General features: G+C 38.7%; 1 protein-coding gene across 2 annotated transcripts in view; it reads right to left on the bottom strand.

Annotated features, from left to right (window-relative positions):
* Positions 1-17,759: 17,759 nt before the first annotated feature.
* Positions 17,760-21,117, bottom strand: part of dpysl2b (dihydropyrimidinase like 2b) — a 41,081-nt gene continuing 37,723 nt past the window's right edge. For both annotated transcript variants that reach the window (XM_084746716.1, XM_084746717.1), the window contains exon 14: positions 17,760-18,277. In XM_084746716.1, the coding sequence (XP_084602842.1) occupies positions 18,186-18,277 (92 nt within the window). In that variant the 3' untranslated portion in view covers positions 17,760-18,185. The remainder of the gene's footprint in view (positions 18,278-21,117) is intronic.

Genomic DNA, 21,117 nt, shown 5'->3' with positions numbered 1-21,117 from the left:
TTTTTCTTCTAAGCTATTAATCCTTTGCTTTCCTCCTGTTACAAACAGAGTTGTTTTTCTTAGCTGTGCTTGGATTAAAAGCATTTTTCTACCCTACAGACATCATAAACAGTGATGAATACCTGAGAATACTTATCGGAGAAGTGCAGGATGTTGACAGAATTTCTAGAAGACAAATGATTTGTCATTTTACAGTCACCCAAGGTTAGGTAATACAAGCCGTTTCCTTCATTCTGCATCGCTAACATGGGATTGGTAACTAAACAGTAGCATTATGTGACCACTCAAGAGGATTATGTCTGTGTTTAAATTCATGCAAACCCTTTTAAGCTTCCACACTTTACATTAATGCCACTAAACTGTTTCAGATAGCTAATAAACATGCAGCTCTCGTTTCCTCAGATTACGAAACCAAGGACTCGATGTTATACTGCATTAGGCAACAAGTAGCAGAGGGAGATGTGTTGACTTTTCATTAGAGAGGCATGACTAAAGGTGAAAAATATCAATGACATTTTACGCTTGACTGTGTCACATTTTCATATACTCCTTTAAATCTTGATAATGTCATTTAGACTCTGAAAGTATAACACAGAAACTTAATTTTAACCTCCAGTGACTATTTCTCATGTGTGAATGTCAAACCAACATACACAATCCACAGAGATGGGCAGTATTTATTAAGTGTATTTTGTAATTTCTGTTTCTTGGGGCTGAAGAAAATGAGATGTAACTTGTAACAAAATACTTTCATAGCTGGCCATCATGTGATCTAGAACTAGCAAATATATATGCTAGCTAGAAACCACCAACACATCTTCATATCTAAACTACAGAACAGGTCAATTCGCAATGACAGACAGGCATACCAGACTTGAAGTACCTGATACAAGTCATGTGACACAAGTCATGTCACGTTACGAAACATTACTGTGAGGTTGACCTTTGTTTTCACATCGGAAATAAACCCGACAAACATTTCCATGTTTACAGGGAGCCCTGCCAATCAGAGACATCGCTGCTGCACTTTGGGATTGTGGGTAACGCCGTACGACTCCATGAAATTGCGAATGAAATGTATTTTTCTAAAAATGAGGTTGATATCATAGGGAACTTGGCTTCTTCAGGAGAATATACCATTGTTTCACAATCTCATACCTCACAGTAAATTTACCTTGGATGACATTTTCACTTACAGAACCTCACTGTCGAGTTTTCTATCTCAATCGACTTTCTCCTTTCCTGTACTTATTATGTGCGAGGCTTATCTGTGTTGAAAAGAAACCCAAATTTTAAAAATTCCTAAAAGACGCTGCAGGGTTACCTGTGAAGTGACACATATTCACATCTTAAAGACCCCCTCCAGTGAAAGTCATATTTTTAACCTTGTTAACATGTCTATGTGGCTTTTTCCATGAGTTTCAAGACATATCTGGGGAGAAATAAGCAGTAAACGGCACGTCTGAGCATTTCTTGCTTTGAAACTGTGGTGAGCAAGGGCAGTCTCAAAAAAGCAGATTCAGTCAGGCTGGGTATGTGATGTCATAAACCTAATGAACCAATCCCGTTAATCAAGGGGGCAGAGCTATGCATGTCATTAGCGGTGATGCCCAGCCCACAGGAGAAGCCAGATGTAGGTAGTTACTGTGATTAGCTAGCAAAACAGAGGAGAAGTATCTTGTTGTATCTTGTTTAAAACATGACTGGAGGTGGACTTTAAGTCAGCTAATCTTAGCAAAACACTAGCTAACTAGCTAGCTAATCTACATCAATCATTAGTTAGCTAATTGGCTAGCATTTTTCTAACAATTTAAGATGTGACTCAACTGTTATTGGAGCACAGAGCAAAAAGGGGTGGGACTTAGGAAAAGTCCATTACTACAACCACCACAATAAATCTAAATAAGCTGCAAAATTTTTTCTGCTGCTAATTTTTTTTTTTCTAAGGTTAGATATATTGAGGCTAGCGAATGTGAAAATATCAGTTTGTATTGAATGTAGTTTTGTATTTTCAAATTAATTCTTCCTTTCATTTTGAGTTAATATATATTCTGTAACAATATTTTGTTTTTTATTTAGATACACTTAGTGAGCAAGTATTTTTAATTTGTAACAAGATACTTTTTAGTGTTTCTGTGCCCGTCTCTGACAATTCATCCCTGCACTTTCCTGTTTTGCTAGAATTCACAGCTTTAACCAACAGACGCTGCCTTGTACCGGCTTCCAAAAAGAAAAGAAACAACAGAAACCCTGAAAACTAATGATTCATAATGCAGTATCAGTGCCAGAGGGACACTGGCAGAGGGAGAAACATCACAACCACTGCTTGCTTTCTGTACGTGTACACAGCAAATTCATCCCTAAATGAGTTAGTGTCCATCCATGTGTGTACCTGTATTTTTTTGCAGTTTGGGTTGATTGGTTTGTGTTGGTGTGTGTGTGTGTGTGTGTGTGTGTGTGTGTGTGTGTGATTGTGTGTGAAAAGCAGCCAAGCGGTGGCGTGTCTGCTTCCATCAGTTCAGATATTATTTATGGAAATAAATGCATCAGATTCCTATTAAACATGCAACCCTCATTTCAAAAAGCAGCACAGGATCCAAACAGTGTTGCGGCAGCTGTCATATCACTGTTTTGATAAATGGATCCAAGCTTCCATTACTGGAAAGACGCGTGTGTGCTGTTTAACCTAATCAGTTGACTTAGCAAAGTGATGTTTCATTACAAATGGCGATCATGATTAATAACAACGTCGAGCAGTGAGACAAGAATAGTAACTGCGTCGGGAAGTCAAAGAGGCCTCGTTATGTGCGATGAGGGAAATATGGTTTGTGTTACGCGTCAAACTGGAAGACTTATGTGAAACTTCTTCTGAGAGTCGTCTGCTTCTTCCAAGTGACTGAGCATCACTATGAAATTTTATTGAAGCATTTCCATCACATTGATAGTTTGCATGAGTACGTGGGGAAGCCAAGAAAAAGTTTTATCATATCCACCCACAGCATTAGTACTTAACAGAGATGGGAAGTAACTAAGTACAAACACTTTGTTACCGTACTTAAAGCGATTGTTCACCCAAAAATGAAATTTTACTCAGTATCTACTCACCCCTGTGTGGATGTGAGGATGGGTGAAGATCTCCAGTTCACAAAATACTCCCAGAGCTTCAGTGGAAAACAGTGTTGCAGCCAAATCCAGTACAACTGAAGTGAAGGTGACCAGATTTAAAATGTCAAAAAACACAAAATGTCTCCAAAAAGATGCCATTTACATGATGTTTTTAGCCTAAATGTCAACTGTAGCCTCTTAGACCTGGTCCATGTGCACACGCCTGAAACAGGTACACAAGCTCTCGTTCAAGGGGCGCAGCTGCAGCAAAGACATGATGTTCCTTTTAATGTCAAAGTCCTTCTTTCTTCTTTGCTGAAAGTTTGCAAAGTCAACTCTGTGCGTAACAAGTCAGAGACCTCTCTCTGTTGTCTGAATTGCTTCCAGGTAGCATGTAAATACAGGTCGGAAGGTATCGCGAGATCTCATGTCATGCTGCTTGGGCGAGAACCTGTGTCCTCGCTTCAGGTGTGCTTCACCCATCCAGACATCAGCACAGGGATGAATAGATACTGAATGAAATTTTATTTTTGGGTGAACTATCACTTTAAGTAGATTTTTCCAGGTATATGTACTTTACTTGAGTATTACTTTTTAACTTTTGCTCATTTGAACATAAATATCTATACTTTCTATATTTTCCAAAACAGGATAGTTTTAATGGAAGACAAAAACTGTGTGCAAAAAGACAACGTAAAAGGTGTAACAAGATGAAATAACGTAACAATACATAACAAGACGGATATTAAGTAAAAGATAAAAACGTAACAAGATGAAAAATAAGTAAAAGACATAAGATGAAAATAACAAAATACAGAACAAGACAAAAATGATGTAAACATATGTAACATAATGAGACAAAAAGGCATAACTGGCCAAAAATTAACTAAAGACATATCAAGACGAAAACAATATAATAATACATAACATTGTGAAAAAGACGTAAAAGATGTAACAAGCTGAATATAATGTAATAAGATGAAAATGATGTAAAAGATGTAACATGACAAAGACATAACAATACATAACATGACAAAAATGACAAAAAAAAATGTAACAAGACAAAAGTGATGTAACAAGACGTAACAAGCAGCCAGTGACATAGCAAGAGGAAAACGACGTAATAGAAATAAGTAGATGAAGATGACACAACAAGACAAAAATGATGTAAAAGACATAACAGACAGAGTGAGATTATGTGGTTGAGACGGGGTGAGATTTAGTTTACTTTGCGCATAAACAGCCTGTAGAAATATCATTCACAAGGCTACTGTTACTGTCACACTTTGAGTATATTTCAGAGCCTGTACTTTTTCATTTTTATTGCAGTAAAGCTGTTGAATCAGTACTTCTAGTTTGACCAGAGTCTGTTTTTTTTTTTACTCGAGCACAGAATGTGTACTCTTGCCACCTCTGGTAGTTAATGAAACTCTCTCATGTGCAAAATGTTTTCAGGTGTAACATCATAACACAGGTGTCTGCACTGATGTTCGAGCAAATGTGCTAAATGGAGTTGCCTACAAATGCAAATGCGACTCCTGGCATTAGCGTTGCTGTTGGATCTTGCCAAAAGTCCCCACTGAGCTGTTTGCTTTAATTATTTTCCGTCTCATTGAATGTTAAGATGATATGTTCTAACACAAGAGGTGGTGAATTCTCTTTTGCCAGCGGGGAATAAATTGGACAAGGTTGTTTTATTTTATGGTTCTTGAATTATTTGTTCCAAGTGTTTATAAAGTTTTGAGCAATGGCCAAAATGTCTTTTCAAACTTTCTTCCCATCCCGCAGATTCAAATATTTGCTCAGTTTGATGGAATAGGCAGCAGCTGTACACAAAACTGTTATAGACAACAGTTGAATCTGAATAAATCTGCAGTTATGCCATATGCATGTAATGTCCTTCCACAATTTTCAGCCCTGGATAATAAAATTAAAGCTGCATTTATCAATATTATGTAATGACTCAAACAACTGGATATAATGTCAGAAATTCTGCAGTTTTTATTAGGATTGAGATTGGGGATCATGCGATCGTGCATGCGCGAGTGATCAATGGACCATCAACTTGTCCACAGCTAATCTCCAATGCCACTGGACCAATCAGCCTATTTGATGCACATTCATGACTGTAAGTTGAAGGAATTACACACAAATATCTAATAAGATAAAACGATGAGGTGATGACATTTTATAACTAAAAAGTCACTGTGACATCATAATGTTCAGCTCTCTATCAGTCCTCTGTCCTCTGCATGTTTCTCACCTGAAACTATTCACTGGAAACACTCATGTATAGCGAGACCTTCCATTTTGCCAAAAAAACACCTTTTGAATACATTGAGTTGAGGGCTGACGGTGACAGTGGCATTACAACAACGGCCTCGAAAAAGGGAGACGCTGAGATGTCCTCCAGACACAGCGCATTTGGACAGACTGTGCTGTCAGTCAAGGGTAGTAAAATCTGGATGAGGGAACGCTCCACGTTCCCCACTTTTTAATTCCATCTCAAACAATGACTCAAGGCACATCAGGACTGTGGTCACCATAAATCAGTTTTTTTTTTTTACAAGGACATGCAAGTGTCATATGCATATGTACAAGTGTCTCAGTATGTTTCTTCTTTTACTGTATGATCCTGCACTTTAGTGAGGTACTTTATTGCATCATATGCAGCACTCGTTCTATTCGAGCATTATATTCTTTGTATTGTATTGTTGTATGCATGTGTGATGTCTCAGTCTAGCAGCTCGTTGTATAGCATAAGTGTCCAGTGTCTTGGACCGTCCTGGGCAGCAGGGACAGGTCAACACATCTGGAACTGATGTCCAGACATGTTTGATGTCAACATTTAAAGTTTTTTTTTTAATGTTTTGTAGTGTAGTGTCAGTTATTTTGGCTTTTCTTTTGTTTTCTCTGTTACCTTCTGTTGAGCCCTTTTTTAAAATAACAAATGATAATATACAACCAATAGCAGCACGTATGTGATATGCGTAAGTTGATTTAAATGAAACAAATAAATATTAAGAACATAAAATGAAAATATTGAAAGACAACTACATAAAAAATAACAAACAGTGGTACACATATATACAGATATAAACATATCAGTAAGAAGTTTCAAGGAAAAAAGTCACATCACATTTCAAAAAGCTTTAATTTTTTTTTCATTTTATTTTGTTTATTTATTCTTTGTGTAAACTGCAAAATAAGACTTAATATTATTTAGTAAGATATTTCTAAACTGAGCTGTAAAACCAAACTTTTAAAGAATTTGTAATAATCAGAAACTTTTCTTTTGTTGTCAAAAAGGAATTTGGGCTCCTGGCCTCTGTATATCTAAAATGCTACAGCATTTACACAAAAAATCAATATATACTTCCAGTAAGGACACACAGGCTGCAGAACGAATGATCAGTCTCTTTTTCTCTCTCTTTTGATAAACTGGTAGGCCTACATTGAGTTTGGTGACCTGACGTTATTTCAACAGCGGCTCCTCCAAAATTCGAGCTGAGCAGAAATCTGTCCAGCAGGATAACTGATACACCTGTGAGGTGGGTGTGCAGGTCTTTGAAGATCTTAAAGGACAGCAAATCAGCTGCAGCTGCTCCATTGATAGTGAATCAGACGCTGCCTGTGCAGGCTCAGTGCCAGAACCAAACAGTGACTGAACACGAACACAAACAAATGTTCTGATCAATACAGTCTTTCTGCATGGCAGGATTTTAGTGAAGAAGCTCAAGGAAATTGAGCTTTCATAAACTCCCTCCCTTTTCTGTTTTACCTCTGAGCAAATTCAAGTGCGCACTAAAAGTTATTAAAAAGAACAACACAAAAGAAATGTTTGAATGAGTCCACACATTCACTGTGTAAATAATTACACTAATTGAACTCTTCCTAACACCTTTTCAGGGCTGGCATTTGGAGTTATTAGAGCTCATTGTGTGCACGGACTTGCAATAACTGATTAGAATGCTGACAGCCATGAATGCAAATTAATTAGAAAAGACGCAGAGCCGCTGCATGCAGGAAAAAGCTAATAATCCCACGCATTTGATACTCATGTCACCGAACATTTGTTTTAAAAGCAGACAGCTGCCATCTGGCAAACACAGTTCTCTTTTCTGGTTCATTCAAGCCGCTCTTGACTGAATCTAAACACCTGTTCAGCCTACGTTTTAACTATTCACACAGCGCCTGGGCATGAAATCTCTTCACTTTGCCTCAAGTTCTGTGTTTGGGACGTTCTACAGAAACTGAGGAATCAGAGTGACACACATCTGCTGAAATTTATTTCTTCTTACGTACCGTGAAACTTATTTAAAGATCCCCTCCAGTGGAAACTATTTGTGTCTTACAGGACATATGAGGAGCGAAATAAACAACATGTCTGAGCATGGGTATGTGATGTCATAAACCTCAGGGCTGTGTGCGTGTGTGTGTGTGTGTGTGTGTGTGTGTGGAGAGAGGGCGGGGAGTATTTGCATATTCATGAATTCTTAAATAATAAATAAAAGCAAGGTGTAACAAGGTATTTGAACTTATTTGGCAAAATAATAATAATTTATTACTTCTTCTAAATGAATCCACAGAAGTAGAGCAAAATGTATTTGTTATTTAAGTACATTTGATTAAATAATTCATGTACTGTTTGCCACCTTTAATGTCAACAGCATCAAAATAGTTATAAATATTTACTTTTTTCTTATTACGACTTAATTATATGAGGAAAAACATTTGATTATTAACATTTCTTAATAAATCTGCACGTTTAATCAACATTGTATGAATTCAAGTGATTTGCACCTTGGTTTTGTCTGTCAAACCAAAAATAAATAAAAAAGTGTTTCATACTAACTCTTAAATGTCAACTAAATGTCACATAACTGAAAAAACATGTAGCGACACAGTGAAGCAACGAAACACCAATGACAGTCGTGCAGGAATGTCACTGGTGTTACCGGTTTCACAGGACAACAGCGTTGCAGAAACTCCCAAACAATTAAAGTGAATGGTGACCAGTTTTCAAACAGGAAAAACAACTGAAAAAACAAAAAAAACATGAAATGCCTCCATCCACTGACTGGCGTAATCCAATTCCCCCAAAGCCCAGACATGCTGTTCACTTGCGCATGCACGCCATCACACCACACACACACACACACACACACACACACACACACACACACATACACACACACACACACACACACACACACACACACACACACAGTTCAGATGGTGCACTCATAAACATGGCTCTAAGCTAAGGATCTACAGTGAATATTTAGGCTAAAATCATGGTGCAAATGTCAACTTTCAAGACAACTGGGCATGTTGGGGCTTTAGGAGGATTATACTAGACAAGCAGTGTGTTTGTTTGTTTATAGTGTGTTTGTTGTTGTTGTTGTTTTCACTTGTTCTGCAATGTTGTTTTGTAAAAAATATTTAAAAATGAAAAGCATATGGTTCCATTTTGATCTAAAATTAAACATTTAACATTAGATAATTAAACTTCTTATTACTGGAAGGACAGCCTTGATTTATTGAATATAATTAATGATTATTAGGTCAATTTAAAAGATTTTGGTGACAAGAAAGAAAGTAAAGTAAGTAAGAGCGCTTCCACTGTTTGTGTAGAATGACCCTGCTGTCAAGTATCTTTATTTCACAGTGAGTGGGCAGAGCGCTGGACAATGGACTCGTAGGTGTTTGAGTCTGATGGTCCTATCATAGCAGCATTATGGAGGTAAAGATGATGTTGTGGTCTGTATTTACCCTCAGTCTTTACTCCAGGCAGAAAACAAGCGAAGGCCATGTTGGGACTCGTTTCTAAAAGCCAGACCGAGCTTGAAAAGGTCAGTACACTTGTCCAAAGGTCAGCACACTTGTCTGGTCAGTGGTCCCATTTCGACTTACAGCGCGCTCAAAATCAGGACAGCTTAAGTGTTCCCACTTAAATAGACACTGGGCTAAAGGTACGGGAGCGGATCTGTGTAAAAAAGCTTGTGTCAGCCTCGACATTGTGTGAAAATAATTAGCACTTCATGCAGACCTTTTCAGACCTTTACCACAGAAAATAAGAGGTGAAAGAAGAGAACACTGGCAAACTAGCAAACCCTTACCTGAATGAACCTATTGAAATATTTGCAAGTGCACCAGATATCAGGTGTGTGAAAAACTTACTTTAAATTTATTAATGCATTTAAAATCATAAAATCTAATTAATATGGTAAACACTGCAAAGCAGTTTTTTGATTCACTGTGCCCTTCTCAAAGTCAAAGAGCAGTAATTGACCTCATAGTTTCTTTATGTATTACCCCGACAAAATTAGTTTTTGTACAGCAAAGGAGAATTTCAGCATGAATTAATGCTGGATAGAGTGTTTGAGATGATCTGTGGTAGATCTGTGCTCCATTAGGAGAGAAAGAGTTTAACTAAGTCAAAGTCAGTGACTTAGTCAATAAATCAGTGCAAACCCTTACAGTCCTACCGTCATGACATTGAAAATTAAAGCAGCAGCATTTAGGCATATTTTGGCCAAAATACGCCTGAAGTGTTCATAGTGTTTGGAGCATACTGAGCAGATAAAGAAGTGATTATACTGCCTGAGTCATTTCAGAAGTTGTTTTTATTTTATTCCACAGTGAAAAAAACTATTAGAATCTGTTGCCACGACCCCGAGCTGACTGCATTTTCACAAACGACCAAGCTAGATATTTTTTTACACTCAACTTTGATACTCAAATTACAAATTTAGGGCGGACCATCACTTTAATCATGACCATAATCTTCCCATGACCTAAAAGGGAACGTTCAGATTTTTTGAAGATTGTATGAGATGTTAACTGATAGTGTATTACCTACAGGAGATGGCAGTTGGTTGCTGTGGACAGGGTCAGCAGCATAATGTATTTTAACCACTTAAAGTAGCGCCTACCTAAAGAATCAGTTTAATCTTATGTCCTATTGAGAATATTTTCAACACTTTACCTTGCCATCAGACGAGAAACCACTCCACTGGCAAAAACAGCCATTTTACCTCGCAGGACAAGAGAGTTTTACCGCTAAGTTTGGGGTTTTTTGTTATTGTGTAATTTTTGTGTGTTCAAGGGTTAGTTCGGATTCACCAAAGTCAAACAATAACACAAACAGAGTAACAGATCAAGGCAGTGGTAGAACAACCCCAGCCTTATTTTTGAAATGAAAAATTACTGATTTCGCCTATGAAGTTTGGTTGGTTTGGAGAGAGCGATCTTTGGCTTATATAACTGCAATTTCCTGTCAGAAAAGGCCGTCTAATGGCAAATTAAAATGGTGAAAATATTCTTAATGTAGTGCACACTTAAACTGATATTGATTTTTTTTAGACGGACTTCTTTAAGTGGCTAAAATACATCTGACCCTGTCAACAGCAGTTCATTGCTTAGATTCCATGTTGGTATTCAGGCTGTCCCTTTAAACCATAGATGGGTGGACTACCACTTTAACTTTGACAACAACCTTTAAATGACTTAAGCCCAGTGAACTACGGAGTCTAATTTAACCATACCTAACCTTCCACATGCATGAGCTGTTACATTTCCTCATAATTCACCATAGTTGCGTACGGATGTAATTCATAGGAGATACGGTTGGTGAGGGGCCATGCGGGGCCATGCAAGAGTCGTTTGTTCTCCCCGGGTCTGTGTGGGTTTCTCCTCAGTGCTCCATAAGGAAATTAAAATAGTAGGAAGAGACATTACATCACTACAGAACATTCTATGCTGCAGACTTCAGTGTCACTTCTATTGAAGCTTATGGGAGGTGCAATGTCCATCATGCTATTCTGAGACCAACAGCAAATAAATGAATGCGCACATTTGGAAAAATCAGTCAGTATGTTATTCTCTAAAGTCTGTTCTTTCTTTTATTTTTCATCAAGGTCATACAGCAAAAATACGTTGGATTTTATTGTGCTTCTACCACAGGCTTCACTGGAGCTTGCAGCAAACTCTGAGCATAGACTGTTCCCAAGTGATGTCTAGTCCCTTCATTCTTTTTTAGTTTCCTTGGCGCTCCGCTTTCCTCCCACAGTCCCAAAACATGTAGTTCAGCGGAATGAGAGACTTTAAATTGTCCGTAGATGTGAATATGAGTATGAATGGTTGGCCGGCTGACTGAGCAGGGAGTCTTCCCACCTGAGATAGGCTTCAGCCCCCCATGACCAGGATAAGTGTGTATAGAAAATGGAATGATGGATGGAGTTATTCAGCTGATAGCCAGATGATAGAAACAGTGAGCAGCAGTGGAAAAGAGCTTTGACTTGAGAGCCAACTGTGTCTTAGAGATCCCTGACTTGACCTAAAGCAGCCACTAGAGGGCTCTGTATGGCATCACTGTACACAGGAGGGACCACCATGGTGATATACATTTAGATACCTCTTTATCTACCTGTGGACAGAGAACACACCGGATAAATGTCAAAATATGGATGAGAAAAAAGGCTAATTTCTCTCAAGTCTGACTCTTAATCACTTTCCTTTTAAAATTTGAGCTAGAAATAAAACCCAAAGAGAAAATCCTTGCCAAATGAGGAAATACAAATTACACTTTTCATTTAAAAATCTCAAACAGTTCGGTCATTTTATCATCCCTTTTCACATTTTGTCATGTGCCTTTGAGGAAGGAACATGAAAGTGTCTCTGAAGTCAAAAAACACTTTTATGTTGGGAGTAGTTTTAATTCATGACAGTGCAGGAAATTGTGGAGTTTGACTTTAATGCTCTTGGGAACAGCCTCTGCAGAACGATAGCTGGTTACCACGTGCTATTCCACATTTTAATTCTGGCTAATTTTTTACATGAATATTACTGTAATTGATTCATGTATCTTATTATTCAGACAGTTAACACATTGATATGAGCGATTTATAATAAAAGCAGCAGATGATGTGTCACAGACCCTCTAACTGCTGAAATAATAAGGAAATCCCACAAGAAGGTGGCAGAGGGAGCCAGGAGTGATGTGTGAACAGGATGACAGCACTGCCACCTAGTGTACAAACACTTAATGCATCCTTCCACTGGTGTTTTCTGCATATAGTATGCAGTCATGAAGAAGTTCATGTTTGTGATGTTACCACCCTGCTGAAGTGACCAACTTTTCATGACCTGGTTACCCCACCTCGCTGGAGACTATCCCAGCATGCACCGAGCATAAGGCGGGATGTATCACAGGGCTAACAGATGGAAAGGCAAACACATTCACACCTACGTGGGATCTAGCCTTTCCAGGTCACCTAACCTTAAACACTGAGAGAGCAGACAAGCTGAACACAGACAGTCTCAGTCGGTCTTGTTAGGGTCAAGACAGGACGCTCTGACCCTGGGATGACCACTCAGCTACCACGCAGACAACTGCACCAGAGGTGGGATTACCAGTCACGACCTTCGATTCAAAGATTCATAGGACCTGAACTATGTAGTTCATTCTTTCTTTCTTTTTTATAATCCAAGTGATTGCATTACGTTTCACAGTACTGCTTTTCACTTCCTCTAAGTTGTCGTCTGGCAGCTCAAACCGTTTCATTCGGTTCAGCTCAAAAATAAAGGCCTCAGTATACTTCAAACAAAGTGCTTCTTGTGTCGTCTCACTGAATGTCAGGTGTGCGGAGGTGTAACAGGAAGAAGGCAGGGTTTGAACATTCTTCACAGGAACTATTTTTGTCATTTTTTTTTCATGTGTTCAACTGAAAGCAACATGAAGAGTCCCTTCAAAGAGAGGCTTTCAGTCAGTGAGCACTGTTACTGGCATTTGTAGAATCCATTGTGTCAAGACTACAAAGTTTCTACTAGTTTCTACTCCTACTGGAGTTTGGGTTTACATACTGTCATGTCACACATCTGTTGAGTCACAGGACTGCAATAAGGAAGAATAAATCTGTAAAAGAATAAGAAAATATATGGGGAAATACGCATAAGAATAAATAAAAGATAAATAAGGGAACAAGTAAATAAAAATTTGGAAATATGAGGAAAAATAAAATAATAGATAAAAGCAGATTATAGAAGATTATAAGATTTACATTTATTTTCACATTTATTTGTTTGTTCATGTATTTCTGTTTATATTTATTTATACATTCTATTTTTTGTGTAGATTTTGTAAATGTATTTATGTATGCAGGACTACTGGACAGGAAGGCACAAAGCCAGCTGATTGTCAGCTTGGGTCTTCAAGGAATAGCAAAAGCAATATAGAAAATAAGGAAAAATTAGTAAATTCCACTGTGAAAAAATGTCTAATTTATTTGTAAAAAAAAAGTGATTTTTAAAATATATATAAATTTATGAAATTAATTTATTTATTTGTTCATATATATATATGACAATTCATGTTTTATTTGTCTTTATATTTCCAAATTTATTTATTTTTTTAATTCCTCTTCATACTTTATATTTCCTTATTCTTTTACAGATTCATTCCTTTTTATTGCACTCCTCCATCCATTCATCCATCTTCAACCCCTTATCCAAAATCGGGTCACAGAAGAATCAGTTCCAGCAGGGGACCCCAGACATCCCTTTCCTCTGCCACATTAACCAGCTCTGAGGCGTTCCCAGGTCAGAGTGGAGGTCTGCCCCGTGGCCTCCTCCCAGCTGGACGTGTCTGGAACGCCTCCCTCGGGAGGCGACCAGGTGGCGTCCTTACGAGATGCCCGAACCACCTCACCTGCGACTTGACTTTTCTCTCACGGATGACTGAGCTTCTCACCCTATTCCTATGGGAGATGCAAGCCACCCTCCTGAGAAAACCCATGTGGGCCACTTGTACTCCTGTGACTAATTATACATCAACGTAGTTCGTTTGAAATATACTAAAGCCTTCAGCCTATGAAAGCACTGTTCATATGGACAGTTTTGAAGTCTGGTTGCTTCTGTGGCTTTCATGATCTCTCAGTAGGCTTTCAACCATGAACACCTGCAAACATCTGCTGATTCAGTAAGTAAGAATAATGATAATCAGTTTACTCAGGTCAGATTGAGGGTTTGGTGTTAGAATATTCACATATACATGTGCTGAACACGTCTAAACTCTACACTACTTTACCTTCACTCTGGGCCCCAAACCTCTGCCAAATGTCATTCCCGTCATCTTGTATGTGTCTTTTTTGATATCATCTACAGGCAAAATCAAAAAGTAAATTTAAAAGGTGTCAGCTTTTGTTTTAGGTATTTCACTACAAATCTCCTTGCAGGTGTAGTTGTCATGTTTTTCCTTTTTGTCTATATTTAATGCCTCACAGACAGCTTCCTCTAACGTAAAACATGAAAGACAGAAATAAAAGAAACAGAGATTTTGTTGCTTTTTTTTCTTCTTTTTTTTAATTCTTTGAAGTCCTTGTGGTTTTTTTTTTACATCACCATCCATGGGATTTGACACTTTTTCCATAGTGAGCAAGCATCCCAGAAACCCCACAGCCACCAAGACAAATACCATCACACAGTTTCACTTTCACAAAGGGTAGGGGGGGTGCTTACAGAGGGTTTGGGGACGAAAGGGTTTGGTGGGGGCGAGAAGGTGTTTCAACAGCATCAACAACCTCAGAACGGAAGGAAGCTCCTCTCAGTCTGCAGCACGTTGCGTACATACATATCACTCATATATCATTAGCATAATATGGCATAGAAAAGCATCCAAGCTGACAGAGCATTAAAGGAGTATAGGTGTGTGTTTTTAGTGTGTGTACATCGAGGAGGCATGGGACACGGTGGGGGTGCCAGCATTTGACAGCTGGGTTTTAATATCCAAGTCAATTCTTCAGGCATGGGTGCTGCATCACAGCAACGGCTGTTTGGTGTGTGTGTGTGTGTGTGTGTGTGCGTGTGTGTGTGTGTGTGTGTTTCTATAGTCTGTAGTGTGCTTTCAACTCTAATAGATTCTTTTTAAGCAGCAAAGGATTCTGGACTCCAAGCAACTCAGCACAGGATTATGCAGAAATGGTGCAGTGCTGTCACACAATAATTATAAAAACGTGTGTGTGTGTGTGTGTGTGTGTGTGTGTGTGTGTGTGTGTGTGTGTGTGTGTGTGTGTGTGTGCCGGCGCAAAGCTGTACTAATAGCACCAGGTCAGGACGGGTTGCTAATGGCAACCTCCAATCTGACAAGCGTTGCCATGACAAACAAAAAGCAGAACCCCTGTGAGAGTGGAGGGGTCTGTCGTCACGGCAACAGCCAGAAACAACGAAGAAAGAGCCAGGAAGGGAGGGAGGGAGGGAGGGAGGGGGGGAGGAAGGGAGGGGGAGGAAGGACGAAAGAAAGAAAGGGGAGAGTGAAAGGAGGAGAAAGACAGATAACTGAAAGGAAGGAGTGACACAGAAAATGCAAGATGAATTCTATTCCTCTCACAAGAGCCAAATTGTGTTAGCGTTTGAGGGCCACATACCATTTAGTGTAGTAGTAGCAGTAGTAGTAATGTAATATAGCGTTTGTACAAAGAGATGAATAAGTCACAAGTATCATTACAATGTTAGTTAGTCAGACAGAGGAGGTAAAATTCCACACTCCTGACTTACAAAAACCTTGTTGTGCGATGTGTGGGTTGCCGTGGAGATTCCATTTCCCATTCCTATCTTGTCTCATCTGTGAGACATGCATTTGTTACATCGCCCCCCCCCCCCCGACTGTGGATTCTTTAAATAGATATAGCATTTGTAACGCTGACAGACTTGGCCTTCTATAGGCTTCCAGTTAGATCAGAGGGGAGAATGTCTGAAAAAACTGGGGTTGAAAGCACAAACAGAGGTGGTGTATAGTTTGTATACATTATGTATATATGTATTTATGTGTGTGTGTGTGTGTGTGTGTGTGTATGTTTATGTATGTATGTATATATGTGTATATATGTACACTCATACATACATATATATGTATGTATGAGTGTGAGTGAGTCAGGGGCCAGTTGCATGAGGACAGCCTTAATCTTGAGTCTAATTTTAATCAGACTTCAAATGACTTCATCAAATAACAAACCAAAGACCTGTGACACAGACTGATGTGTCCAATTGCTAACTAAAGCTAAAGCTATCTTTCATGTGTTGATCTATGCAAGAAATAGTCTTCATCAGGCTAGTCTAAAGAATTTAAGACCAGTCTGAAGCATAGATTAATCTTAATCCACATTTATGTAACTGGCCCCTGGCTGTGTCCATGTCGGCATGAGCTCCGTGTCGAGTCATGTGGGGGCGAAAGAGGCAGCAGAAAGATGCCGATCGGTGGCCAAGACCTCGCTGACATGAGAACTAACAGAGGAGATCAGTCACTTGGCTTAATGAAAACCAGATCATGCAAAAAAACAAAAGGAGCAAGAACTTGTGAGCGCTCAGCACGGCCCGGAGCGACATCACGTCCACAACAGTGAGGGGGTGCTGTACAGGAGCCTGCTGTGCGTGTCCCATCCCTCGCACATCAACACTGCACACTAGTCAGAAGTACATTAGCTCATGTCTACTTTCAAGCGTAAATCAATAGTGCTCAGCCCTTAGGCACCTAGTTACAGAATGACACTAAAAAGCAGTTTGACAACAAGTTAAAAACTCTAAAACATTAGAACATTTCAAGATATCGAGCATTTTTCGTCTTTACAGGGGCTCTACCGACAGAATAGGCCCTTTGAAAGCGCAAAATCTGGCACCTTTGAATCGGTTAATCCTGGCTATTTTACATCTTTTTTATCTTACATCCTTCACTTACCTCAATAAGAATAACAAAAACAAGAAAAATCAAAACTATCAGTACAACTTCTGTGGGTTCAGGCACATAAAGAGTAGAAAGGAAAGAGGGACTCTGATGAGTAGAAAACAGTCACATTTTGGAGGAGGAGAAACATTCTGTATGTAAATGCACTGGTTGGTGATGGACGGTGCTGTCAATCAAAGAAATTTGGACCTTTATGATTCACAGGAATGCAAACAAGCTGGAAATAAGTAGCTGCGTGGTGAATGGCGCCTTTCTTGCACTTCTAAAAGTTCTCTAAAAGGACGGCGTTGAGAGACGATAAGGCAAGGAAAGTTTGATTTTGAAGTGACAGCGAGTACAACTTTCTCTTCCCTCCCTAAATCTTTCCTCCAATTCTCCCACTTAATGATGCCCTAATGCTCCGCGATGAGGCATAAAGCTCTATTTACTACCTGCCAAAGTTCCTTCTGCTCCACAAGCTGTAAGGCAGCTGCCAAATATGGAATATGAGTTTTCGCTTATGTACCTTAGCAAAGCCACAGGTGGGAAAACATGAGATGAGAGCCAGTGCAGCGAGTCTATAACCCTAATAAAAAGATTACTGTGTTGTTCAATTTTTCAAATCTTAAGGCCGTCCTTGTGGCGAATAATCAATCGAGTATTGGTTGTTTGACAGATGGTGATGCACTGGAAAGTGAAGCAATTGAAATGCAACGTAATATAAATCACAAAGAGTCAACAGCTGGAAGGAGTGTTAGATTCTTGTCAGCTGAATAAGACTTCAATTTCACGCAACCTATTGTTTGGCCTATTTAAGAAAAGCAAAAAAAAAACAATACTGGTTTTGTACCCATTTAAACTAAACCCATTGAAACAAAAGAATGAAAATACAATGGACATCCCGCATGAAAATGATCATCTTTTCTTAACTGTACCAATTCAGTTTCGTCTCACTTGACCCCTCTATTAAAACAACAGTAAAACAAACATCAAAAGGATACATGGCAGGGAGAAAATACGGTATAAAAAAACAAAATAACGCAGTCAAAAGTGCTCAAATAAGGAGTGTTTTCATTTTTTTCTCTTTTTTTCATCATATGAGGCAGACCTTTTTTTTGTTTTTGTTTCTATCTGTGTCCTCTAGGATCAGGGTTCGGGGAGGAGGAGAGTGGGTACGTGGAAAGCGGCGAAGGAGGAGGTGAAAGATCAAGGCTGACGGACGGCTCGGTCAGGTGCTGTCAGGAGGGGTTCGGCTCCCCGGTGTCGTGTCGTGGTTTCTCTCGACCACCCCCCCGCCGAGCTCCCGTTGCGGCCATCCTTCCCCGGATCTTCATTTCCTCCTCGGCGGCCCGAGAGCAGAGCTCTAACCCAGGCTGGTGATGTTGGCCCTGCCGCCAGGTGGCGCCACGATGCGCTGGGTGTTCCGGCGGGGAACGTTGTCATCAATCTGAGCGCCTGTAAGATCAAATGTGAAGTTTGATATTTAAGGTTGTGTTTCTCTGCAAAAATACAAAGTAAACACTTTATTTTTTCCAACTGTGAATTTACCAGTTGGGTGCTGTCATATTCAAGATAAAGATAAAGGATAACAATTATTTTGTCGTTGAAGGTTGTACGTAGCTTGACTGTGACTTAAACTAGTTAGCTTGCGAACTAAAAACAAAAAATATTTAGAGCACGACACAGTTGCACAATCTAAATATTGTATTATGAAACCTTTAATTTACCATAAGCTAGTGTATGAAACAGCATTAGCTAAAACTAAAGCTAAAACTAAAGACTAATTTTTGGAATGCTTGCTAGCTTGCTAGCCCTCTTTTGCCTTGTGCTCAAGTAACAGCAAGCTTGGTAGCTAACCAGGGAACCTCACTCAACTTTCTGCTTTCCTGTTTTCTGTACTAGATGTGCTATGTTGCAGGTTTGTCAGTGTCGAAAAGAAAACCAAAAGTCGAAGATGGTTTAAAGATTTTTCTGGGGGACCTGTAAAAGCAACATATTCACATCTTAAATTTGCTAATAAATTTGCTAAACACTAGCTAACTAGCTAGCTAACAATTAATGTGCATTATCTAGCTAGTTAGCTAGCATTTTGCTAACATTAGCTAACTTAAGATGAGACTTTACATATGCTGCTTTTACGGGTCCCCCAGCAACGTCTTAAAACAATCATCAAATTTAGTTTTTCATTGCAACATAAAAAAGATGAGCCTGGCAGCATATCTGAATATAAGAAACAGGAAAGGATGGGTCAATTGTCTTTGATAAATAAAAAAAACTTTCAAAAACAAAGGGAGGAGTGCATTCACACTTTATAATCAATCTGCCTCTATTTAGTACAGCTTTAGACAAAGCAGTACCTTATCATTGAATGTAATGAACTCAAATGTAAAAAAATAAGGATTATAAGAGAAACAGGCTATACTCCATCCAAAGCATGACATAATACACTTAACCTCTTAAACCCTACTTTCCTGCTGTTGTGTCAGTCATTACAAATTCATGGTGTGCAGCTAAATATTGTTCAAACCCTCAGAACTTAATTTTGCATTCTGGTGGTGATCCCAATGTTTCCAAAGAGACCAAATATGTCAGGCTGAATTTCCTGAAATGTGTGTAAAACGATGCACAAGACATTGAGCATATTTTCATTTAAAGTAGCTTCAAATATCTAATGAAACCACCCAGTGTAAACATATAGTTACAATGAAGTGCTGGAACAAGCTAATACAGTGTGTGATTACTTCAATGGGAATGTCATGGGGGAAAATGAGTTAAGCCATTGGTTGATGGGCAGAGAATTAATCTACTTAAATAACTGAATAATAATTTTATGTAATTTATGAAATAAAAATGACAGATATTTCTCTAAAATCTTAGGAGAAGTGACCACAACGAGCCTTATTAGCCTCCTTGAACTGAATATTACTATGTTTTAGAATAGAACTGAATATCTCACTGTGTGTTTCTTAAAATTTATCTGACTTCTATCTGACCCCACTTACGAGCTAGCGCGTAGCCCTCAGGCAAGATCCTCAGGCAGAGGTCTCTTATGTGTTCCTGAGGTGCGGCTGAAAACTAGAGCTGTTGGAGGAAATTGGGTCAGCAAAATCTTTTAAATCTCTTCTAAAAACATACTTTTATCAGAGAGCCTGTCCTGGTTATATTTGCTTTTCAGTGACTGCCTTTTGCTTTGATTTTCAGTGACTGTCTCTTTGCTAGTTTTATGTGCTTGGAATTTGTTTTTATTATCTGCTATATTTTATAAATAAAGATTGTTATCATTATCATTATTAATATCTGGGTCAGTCATCTGACTTCCACCACTACATTTTGTGCTGTGTGAACAGCTTTCATTGTAATGAATGGATGTCATCTTGGACTCCAGTATTCAGGTATAATACAGTTATACATTCGATAAAAAACTGTTTGCATGTGGTCAACAATGTGAATTCACTTGTCAAAGTTCACCGAAGCTGAACTCACAGATTTCACGTTTCTATGCCATGAGATAATCTATTTGTTTGCGGTGTCTCTGTTCAAATGGATTGAATTTGGTGAAGAATTTCACTCACAAATGCTGGTGTGCTGGGGCCACATTTTATGAATGCTGCTCTTTATGTGTCTGCGTGCAGTTTGAAGATATGCTGAATGGTGACCTCAGTAGAACTCTAGAGCTCAATTTATGGATGTCCACGGCATCAAGGACAGCAATACACAAGGGCAGAGAAATACACCTTCTCCAATGCTGTTTCAAATGTCACACTTTGTACTCTTAAGGCAAGCATAAACATTTTTTACAGTTTACCAGCCATGCATCAATAAATGTGCAAAAATGTGTTTCGTGAGAGCATTATTTAATTAAACTATGAAAATAAAAGCTCCCTGAGCCCAACTGACCACCAGCGAAAGCTTGTTTTCTTTAAAAAATCAGCACCATTTTCTAAAGCCAGAAACTATAAAAGTAGAAATTATCATTGGATTTTCAAATTTCTGACAGTCTTTGAATGAACCATGTGCAATGAGGTTTTGTCAGGAAAAATAACCTAATTCAAGCTTAGATAATTGACATTTCATTAAAATCACTTTATTCTACAAAAACATAAACTCCTGCACTCCTCAGTGTAACTGGGAAACCTTTAATGACTGGGCTGAGACCAACAGTCACATCACAAACAAGGCTGTGTTTAAGCCTAGTAACCTGTAAAGGTTATAAAAATGTTCATAGTTAATATAGTTATAGTAATATAATTACTGTAGTTAAGTTATATATATACATATATATATATATATGTATA

The sequence above is a fragment of the Lutjanus erythropterus genome, chromosome 20 (genome assembly GCF_056507025.1).
Source record: "Lutjanus erythropterus isolate fLutEry1 chromosome 20, fLutEry1.hap2, whole genome shotgun sequence".
NCBI lineage: Eukaryota > Metazoa > Chordata > Actinopteri > Lutjaniformes > Lutjanidae > Lutjanus > Lutjanus erythropterus.
Note: the sequence above shows the minus strand (reverse complement) of the source record. Positions and strands in the feature narration are given on the sequence as shown.